The following is a 10,000-nucleotide window of genomic DNA, read 5'->3' as shown; positions in this document are numbered from 1 at the left end:
ATGTTGAGGTACGGTACTGTGAATTGGTAACATTATTTTTTTTTTTAACATACAAGCCAGAAGAAAACTGTAAAACTTATCACGTATCCAATTTCTTTGTAGAATGCTATACTATCGTATAATCATTCTCACAAAAAAGAGTGGTCCTTTGATGCCCTTGAGACGTACGTTAGGGTAAGTGATTTTTATTGGTGATGTAAATGTAAGTGACAGTGACAATTCTTATTTTATTTAGCATTACTGTGAGAAGAACATGATTTTGTCTGACTCTCTCAACTGACAGAGTTTACAAAGAGAGGAGAATAACTTCTCTAAGATCATTGCCAGAACTGCCACGCTAGCTCTAAGGTTGCCTAAAACCATAGAGAAGGTAAGTGAAAAGAGGTGGTTTTACTCCTCTTCAAGCACAATTAATCTAAGAAAGAGAATAGACACCTTTTTCAAAAGACAAACGAATCGAATTCTAATGTTAGAAAGTGCTGTAATGTGTTCTGTTTCTCTCTATTTTGTGTCTTCAGTCCATTCCTCTGTTGAGACAAAATCGGAACCATTCCATAACCCTCTCTCAGGTCCAGATTTCTTGTCTGCTGGCCAATGCCTTCTTCTGCACTTTCCCTCGCAGAAACAGCACTCAGCCAAACTCTGAGTATTCGAATTTCCCCACCATCAACTTCAGCAGGTCTGTCGCTGCTCAGCCTGTCAGTCAACCACACCCACTGTCAGAGTTTCCCAGTTCCAGTTCTGAGATTCCATTTCAAGGCTAACAGGCTAAAGGCAAACTGTTTTCAGTCAGATTGATTTCACCGAGTTCTTTTACAACATGTACTAATGCATGGAGGAAAATGCACGTTTAAGATTAAATAGTTTTGTGAAGTGCCCCCATGTGTTCTCCATTACATTAAGCCTTGGTGTTTTCTTCACGTTGTCTGCTTATTGCCACAGCCTGTTTGGACATGCTTCAAAGCAAAAGACACAGAAGCTGAGAGCCATCCTCCACTACTTCAATACTGTGACAGGTAAAAAGACACTGCTTTATCAGTGTGTATCTCATTAAATAAGATCTAAGCTTGTTTTGTTTTTTTCTCGTCTCAAGACCATGCTGGAAAGGAAATATTTGAACAAATCCAAGATGATAATGAAACCTTTGTCATGTACCCTGCTATTGGTTGTTTATTAATTAGTCATGAATCGATGTATTTGTATGATTTGTATTTTGATGTAAGTGATGCATCTTTTTATTTTTTTTTTTTATGTAGAAACAGTGCCAGACGGTCTCGTGACTTTTGAGAGACGCTGCATTTCTCCCAGTGATCTCCCAAAGTGGAAAGAGTAAGGATAACTAAATTGTCAATAACTAAATTGGATAAATTTATCAGTATGACCAATTCTCACTCTCCAGGGGCATTGAGAAGAAATTGTTGTTTCACTCTTTGTTTTCTGGTTCCTAGCAAAAAAGAGATGCTGACAAAACTTTACATCTCTCATGAAGGCTCCATTGAGAAAGACGGCGAGGGCATGCTACAGGCGAGTTTAACTATAGGGAGTGATAGCTATTTTATTTAAACCTTTAAATGCGCTTATAGATTTCTCCACGTACAATATCCAGACCCTTCTAATTTTTAGAAAATCAGTGCAGGAAACAATTGATTTTGTATTGACATACTGAAAAAAAATGTTTTATGTTTGTTAATTTGTCCTTATGTACATATTAAAGGTCTACTCAAATGTCAATATAATCAATATAACAGTAATAATACTAATACTGTCACTGGATCTTTAAAAACTTGGGTCAATTCTGTGTTTACCTGTTCTGGGCAGGTGGACTTTGCCTCTAAGTTTGTAGGTGGCGGGGTGCTTGGGAAGGGTTTGGTCCAAGAAGAGATCCTTTTCCTCATGAACCCTGAACTGATTGTCTCCAGACTCTTCACTGAGAAGCTGAATGACAACGAATGCCTCAAAATCACTGGTAGCCTTTTCAGTTATACAGAAATATGATGGTCTCCATGTCAGACTATAGCATAGTCTCTAAAAAAAAAATGATTTATTTTTCTTTTATTTGATATGGTCGTAATTTGAGGTTTAGTTTAACCCCGGGGTCTTTTACATATCATTCCAGGATCCCAGAAGTACAGTTGCTATTCTGGCTATAGTGACAGATTTGATTGGAGAGGCCCATACACTGACAACACCAGCAGGTAATGATTTTCCTTGTGTTCAGGCTCCCATTGAATGGAACGGAAAAAGGTCTTAAAATAAACAAACAACCCAAAAAAAAAAAAAAAAAAAACCATTATGCAGCAGACGATAAAGAAATATGGTTCTCTGATTTTCCCAGAGTGCACCAGCGAACATTTGTATGCCAACTGTGTCGTACCAATGAGGTAACAGTTGTTGTGAAACTGGTTTTGTGAAAAACTAGTTTACCCTGCTGTTCATTTCTGAAACATCTCTGACTCAAAGTGTGTCAAGAGGATATTGTGCCAAATCTTTGTATTCATAGGGATAAGTGGAGGAGAAGACATCGACAAATTATTGCTATTGATGCTGTGCACTTCAAAAACCCAAGGGCACAGTACACCAAAGAGAGCATAAAACGTGAGCTTAACAAGGTGGGTTTCTTTCGTCTTCTAAACCTGTAAAATATATGAAGAGAATAGGAGATCTGAAAAATCTGCCCAAGTTATTTTGGTAAAACTCTAATGTAGCTAAAGTTCCGTGACAACCTAATTCTGCTATTGTGGGAAAGTTTGTGTCTCCTACATGAAGCAAACCTAGTCTTTCTTTTCTTGTGCTAAACAAATCAAATCTTTTCTTCTGTGATTTTATTTGTTGTCATTGTTGCCATTTGTATTGCAGGCTTACTGTGGGTTCAAAGAAGATGACAAGGTTCCTTCTGAGTACCTTCCTGCCATCGCAACAGGCAACTGGGGGTGTGGGGCCTTCAATGGTGACCCCAAACTTAAAGGTAACTTGTTCCTGTTTTATATATCATCACATGTATGTGAAACTGGGGCAAACGTCCACATGTCCAGACATTGTCATAGGTAGATTACAGTGAACTGGGGCATGGGGTTAAGTTGGCACCTTGGCGTGTTTGGCATCAGTTTAGCTAGAGTCCACTGAGTTTATCCACATTTTCACTATAGTTTTGGATCCATTAAGTGAATATCACTTCAGTGAGACACAAATTAAACCACGCACAGCGACTAGATCAATGCTGTTTATATATGACATGGCAACAGTCACTTCCGAACGACAACAATTGTTTGTATTGTTATTGATCATAACTTTTGTGCTCTGAATCTTGGGGCCTCTTTGAAAACCGCTCCTACATGAGCTTGCACACGTAGTACGAACAGTCAGAAGAAGAGTACAGCTCTCATGTTTACTAGATGAACCAGATTTTGGGGTTGCCTTATTCTGAAAACACTGGGTCCAGATTCAAGAACTGAGTCTCAAGTCTAGATTCTGTTTTCTGTGGAATTGTAATTTGTCTTTTGTGTCTGTGTTTATTATAGCCCTAATCCAGATGATGGCTGCAGCGGTGGTGAAGAGAGATTTGGCCTACTTCACTTTTGGGGACAGACGCCTGGCAGAGGAGATCCGGAAAATGCACCAACATCTGAGTAATCACCAAATCAAAGTTGGTAAGGCAGAGAGATTTCTTTCATTACTCTCCTCCAAACTGTGGTGCTTTTGAGAATTTTGAGAACACTTTTACATCAGCATTAAAACTTTAGCAATGCCATCCACCGGACTGCAGCAGCAGCACCCATAATTTTATTTTACCACAAAACTTTATTTACTGTTATTGAATTAGATAAAAAGACACATTTCTCAGGCAATACTTTGAGTTGCTATTAATGTTTTAAGGTCATTTCGGGGGAAAAGCATCAAATTGATCTGCAAGTTTAGGTCATAAATAGTGTCTGGTGATGCAAGCCAAGCAGAATATGGTAAAACATAAGTTGGGTTGTGTGCCTCTGGGTTTTTTTTTTTGTTTTTTTTTTCATTTATTGAACTGCATATGACAGGTTTGGCTGATTATGGATGTGTCATTAATCTCTGATCTTACTCACATACTCACCTCCCACAGGACACTTATACAAGATACTGAAGAACTACTGTGAACGCCATACACATGAAGACCTGTACGCATTCATCGCTTGTAACACTCCCAAGACTAAATCAGGGCTGTAAGGCATGGCAAATTTATGAAGCATTTATAAGGGAGCCTTAATGTAATCTTAGTAACTAATGTCGTATTCAATGACAGGTATCACTGAAGTCAAAGAAAGATCCAGTGTGGTTTACAGTCAGCCAATGAGGTATTTAGTCGTGACTGAAAAGACCTCGGTTGGTTTTTTTTTTTTTTGGTTCTGAATGTTGCACTTTTCGAAAAATGGTTTTGAAAATGATGAAGTTCTAGAAAAGTGCGTGTAATTTGTGTATCACGTGTTGGATGTGAAAGCTGTATCTGTGGTATGTCCTGAATAACCACTACTATGTACATATTGTAAAATAACGGTAATCATTTTTATGGAAGAAAAAAAAAGGAACAGCGAGGTAAATAATATAGTGTTGGGACTAGATCGGTCATTTTAGTCAAACGTTTGTATTCCTCAAGAAGGGACCAAAGTAAAGATTTGAAAGGAGTCTATATATGAGAATGGTTGAAGATCCTCGCCAATATGTTGACGAAGTCTTGTGGGCTCCGTTGGTGACGTCTGCTGTGTTGCCCTCGTAACGGAAAACTTTATATAAGACACTAATCATAGACATATGACTGTAGTGATCTTATGAGAATCGAAAGATAACTCGGTAAGCGTTCTTTTATTTTGTTTTGATTGCCTCTGCTTTATCTACGTAGTAGGACTAATGCTTACTACACATAATCATTCAAATATAGCTCAGTACTTATTTTCTTGTTTTAGGTCAGTTTTTTGGGGTTTTTTTTTTTTTTTTGGTCATCTTTGTAATAAGATTGACTCTGTGCAAAGTGAATGATTCTGAATGCTGCTGTATGTCCCTTAGCCCAGAATGGGCTTCTGTGTCAAAGGCCATGGGCTCCAGTCAAAGTTATGTCATTTGTTATTCTTAGAGAGTCAGGAGGTGGATTAATAAAATACACACTGAAAATGAGATAACGTTATTGAATGAAGTAATTTAATACTCTGTAGCGAGTTTACAACACTGACAAGACAACTTGTTGAAATCCTGGAGATATCAACTCACTTTGCTCTTTAGTTTCTGTCTGATATTCATAAATGAAACTTTCTGTGTGGTCTAAATTTGATGTTGAAGAATGGAGAAACGGCTGAAAACACACCCCTCTTCTGGTACTTTATTGGTACAGTGTTCAGCAGTGTCTTCTGCTGATTACATCGTGATAAGTATCTTCACTGCACTGCTGATCAAATGGATATAACATTACATCACACCAGTGTCACGGATCAATTGGAATCCTACATGATATGGAGCAAAGCTCCGAGACCTGTCCTCTCTCCAGCCAGAAGGCTGGAATAATGGCAAAACCATTACGCTTTCCTTTGTTTTTAATTGTCCCACTAACGACAATTCCCAAACAATGCATTTTGCAAATTCCAAAACATGACTGTCGAACAAATGCAGCAGTTTGCAAATATATCATGCTTCACAAATGCAAAACAAAGCTTTATCAAAAAAAATATATATATATAAACTTGGGCTGTGTGAAGGCTACATTCAGCAAATAACAAACACCATTTACCAGCGACACGCATTCCATTTTCAGTCATGTGACTTTGATAGGATTTCATTGCCGCATGTTTTTCCTCACACACACACTGAACTGGTTCTGCAAATATCCATGTTGACCTACAGCCCTTAACAGCAGGTGCCGTTGTTACAGATATTAGCTGACTTTTTCCTGTTTTTAACACACGACAGCTAAGCTATAATTCAGCCAACAAACTGCTTAAGAAAACGTATGATAATCCTGCGTGTTTGGAATTTGAATCACTCCCATCGACACGCATGATCAGTCACAGGCACAGGGCAAGAAAATCCGTCCATTCATGTTCGGTAAACATGCTGAAGTTCACATACAGACACTCTTTCTAATCTCTCCCGGACCCTAGCCGTGCGATGGTTTATTGTTTGGCTGCTCTATCTGTGGTTTTCTCTGAGCAGACTGTGTCTTGTACCATGTGTAACTCCTTGTTGCCTTTTAAATGAGAACAGATAGGGTAGGTCAAAGGTCAACCTGTAGATAGCATATGATAGACAAAGACAGTTTCTTTAAAATGGCAATAAACTACAAAAGAGACTCATTGCAGTGGTGCAATGGTTCAAGAAAAAAAATGTGTGTTTCAGAACAGTATAAAATTAAGTTTTTGCAGCCCTTCGTGTTTTAGGTCTGACTTGGTGGATGACTCTTTATGATAAATGAGTGGTAGATTAGACCAGGAGTGAAAGTGAAAGTGAAAGCAAGGAAGTGAATACCATGAACATGAGTTGATTTGATAGTCATTTAGCTTTCAGTCTCTGTAGCTGTCGCTGCTGAGAATTCCGTTCCTGTTGACTTCTGCTGATATGTTTTCAAAAAGTAGAACAGACTCATCAAATTCAGGTAACATAAGAGTCATTTTCACCGTCAACAATTCTAAGATGAAATAATACTAATCCAATTGAAGTGGCTCAACAAGACAAAATGTTTGTGCTCTTTGGGACTTCTGGTGTCTTTGACTAATGTTTAACAGGTGGAAAGAGAACAGAGGGATTAAAAACAGAGTCAGCTGACAAAAGTAAGAACAGCACAAAATGATTACACTGGCGCGCGTGTTACTCGGGTGATACAAAATCAAAAATGCTGCGTCTTCTTTGATTTTCCTTTTCCCGTGTTTTGTGGCTCATTTCTCTCCATTCTCCAAACTTGATATATCAGGTGTTCTACCTAACCGTATACTGCAGTATATATGGAGAGGGGAGAGCGTTCTTTTTACTTACGCCCAAGTCGTGCCATACGCCTCCGTCGATGTTTAATTATTTAAATCAGAAATGAAGTGGTCACAGCGGAGTATAAAGCGAGCTTTTACTTTCGTATTTGTTGTGTAATTGCAGCTTAACCATTCCGGTACGTTTGTGGTGTGTTCCTTCAAAGTAGAACAGGGGGCAGGGCAGTTTTTCAATTCTTAAAAGATTGTTTGAGGACTTGCACGCAGTAGACGTTTATATCAGAATAAACATTGATATCTGATAAGTAAACGCATTTTACTAATCAAATATTAACAGCATATCAGACATGAACAGAAACTATTACAGATACTGTTGAAGGGTGACAGACAAACGTTATTGTAAATAAACAAGACATCCTTAGCTAGACCCCTTTTTTTTTTTTAAATATACACAGGTCAGCTGTAATACACTATTACAGATGCCACCAACCGTGAAGGCACAGCTTATTCTTCGATCAGAACGAGTGCATGCCAACATGACATTTAAAAACTATGCTATCAATTACTCACTGATGTGAGGGCATTCTGTCAGCCATGCACTCTTTCATATCACTTTCCTTCTTGACTGGCACTGGGGGGCGGGTTTTGTTCGGATCAAATTCAAAGTTACCGCGAAATTCACCCCTGAGACAGAGAGTGAGTGCGAGTGATTCTGCATGTTTGACTTTGGCTGCTTCTGAAATCGCCGAAACTCGACGATATGGTTGTTTTACTGTAGCATATTCATAATATGTGAGATCTATCCATCCATCCATTCATCAATCAATCAATCAATCAATCAATCAATCAATCAGAGAGTGGGGAAAGGCTTGGGGTAGTCCTCGGAGTAAGACGTAGCTGGCCGTTCGTAACGCTTCTGGTACCAGGTACCACAGCTAACGCCAGCCTCTTTCTCACTTTTCTCCGTTTCATCTAATCTTACATGCACTTTTGTTAGGGATACTGGATAATCTTCTGAACATTTATAAACCCAGTTTATACACTAGGTTTATAAGATGAAAGATGAAAAAATGAAATACGTTTTGACTCCTTGACATACAAATATAACATGGCAATCCAAACAAGCAAACCTACCGTAAATGCAATAATATGATGCTAAAAATCCTTCTGCCCAAAATTCAATAGGTTTTGCAAACTCAACTGTTAACTGTTCAGCTGTTACAAATAAATCTGACCATCAAACTCTTAGTGATTGTTTAATTTATTGATTGACTGATTGATTGATTGGTTGGTTGGTTGATTGATTACCATTTTGCACATAAACATGCATAAACAGTTTATATGAAAGCACACATACACATACAAAAATGTGCATGCGTGCATGCATGTACGCACTCACACACACACACACACACACACACACAAAATTTTAACTCAAACATATTCAGTTTAATCATTAATCTATCATCCTAAGCGACACATTATTGCTGAATAATTAATCTGTTCTCATAATATGGCCAACGGTTTGAATTTACAGGCTGTTTATTTTGATATCGTTGTTCTTCTGTCTCCAGACATGTCTCATTCCAGCAGTTACCTGCATGAGGAGCTCCATTGTCCGATCTGCCACAGTTTTTTTGTGGATCCAGTCTCTACTCCATGTGGACACAACTTCTGCAAAACCTGTATTGAGAAAAAGTGGGGAAACGCTAAATCCCACCAATGCCCAGAGTGTGAAGTGGAATTTGACAAAGGCCTCAAGCTCAAGATCAATAAATCTTTCGAAAAGATTGTTTATTATTTTAAGAGAACAAAGAAAAGGTCCCAGTCCTTCCCCTGTCTGCAGACTGCGTTCTTTTGTCACAAACCCCTGGACAACCTGCCTCCTAGTCCGAAACGCGCTGCGTCTATAAACGTAAGACCCTGATAATTAACACACAAAACTGGATTCACTTTACTGAATGTGTCAGATATCAAGACGAAAAACATTGATATTTTAAAAAGTGTAGACTGCTGTATTTTCATATGTTCACAGGGGGCCAAAACAGCTGCTAACTGTTCGACTCCTGTTTGGCAGTACATAGGAGAGGATTCCACAGGACGGAACACCGGCCACTCCTCTAAGGAGTCAACCTCTTGTCCAGTTGGGAGATTAGTAGATGTTGGAGATGAGACAAAGTCTAATTTCCCCTCCAATCCAAAGAACGCCTCCTCCTTGCACATGCAGTCAGACCCTGCGCCTCCCAGTCCTGACCGTTCTGTGTCAAGAAATGTAAGGCACCTACTACTTACACTTGACACTGGCTTCGCTTCTCCAAGTTTCTTGGGTATCAAGCAATATTCTAGCAAATGTAAACTGCTGTATTTTCATATATTCACAGGGGGACAAAACAGCTGATAGCTGGAGAATGGGGGGAAGCTCGACACCAGCTGGGCAGTTCAAAGGAGAGGAAGCCACAGAGAGGTGGGCCAACAAAGGGCCACAAAGTGTCTGTCGCCTGGACGACTTAAAGAGAGCACTCTACTGCCATATGCAACTGGACCCGCTGACTCCTAGTCTGGATCACACAGTGTTGATAAGTGTAAGATTCCCGCCACAAATAACTGAAACTGGATTCAGTACTGTTTTCCAAATGCTTCAGATATGAAGAAAAAAAACTCATCAAGAGGCATTCCAGTTTTTCTGAACTAAGTACACGATAATCATGTATGCCACAGAGCTTTTAGATGCTTATTTTTGGACATTTCTGATCATGATTACACGGTCAAACTTTGCTCTCACTTATTTTCACAGACATCTATTTTCTGCTATTACCAAAAACTGGAGCCTCACGCGGAGCACCAGAAACTGGATGGGAACCACGTGAAGTTACCGCACCTCTTTGTAAGTGTCATCGTCAACAATGCAGTCGTATTCTGGTTCTCATTTTCCAGACTGGGCTGTGTATGAGAATGTTTTTGAACAATACATAAATGCCTTGTGATTCCTACTGTGTTTAGCCCAGAGAAAGAGACAGAGCCCCTCGCTGGGAGAGCATAGGCAGAGCGCTAGGGAAACTGGCGAA

The 10,000-nt window shown here is 39.2% G+C and overlaps 1 protein-coding gene across 1 annotated transcript; it reads left to right on the top strand.

Annotated features, from left to right (window-relative positions):
* Positions 1-9,446, top strand: LOC115807185 (poly(ADP-ribose) glycohydrolase-like). The gene is made up of 14 exons (XM_030768058.1): positions 1-18; positions 284-370; positions 510-679; positions 943-1,016; positions 1,257-1,329; positions 1,449-1,524; positions 1,819-1,966; positions 2,117-2,195; positions 2,501-2,609; positions 2,857-2,965; positions 3,519-3,647; positions 8,510-8,850; positions 8,971-9,161; positions 9,317-9,446. The coding sequence occupies exons 1-14, from the start codon at positions 1-3 to the stop codon at positions 9,444-9,446; spliced, it is 1,734 nt and encodes a 577-aa protein (XP_030623918.1).
* The last annotated feature ends 554 nt before the right edge of the window (positions 9,447-10,000 follow it).

This window comes from Chanos chanos, chromosome 3 (assembly GCF_902362185.1).
Source record: "Chanos chanos chromosome 3, fChaCha1.1, whole genome shotgun sequence".
NCBI lineage: Eukaryota > Metazoa > Chordata > Actinopteri > Gonorynchiformes > Chanidae > Chanos > Chanos chanos.
This window is presented reverse-complemented; position numbering and strand designations above follow the sequence as displayed.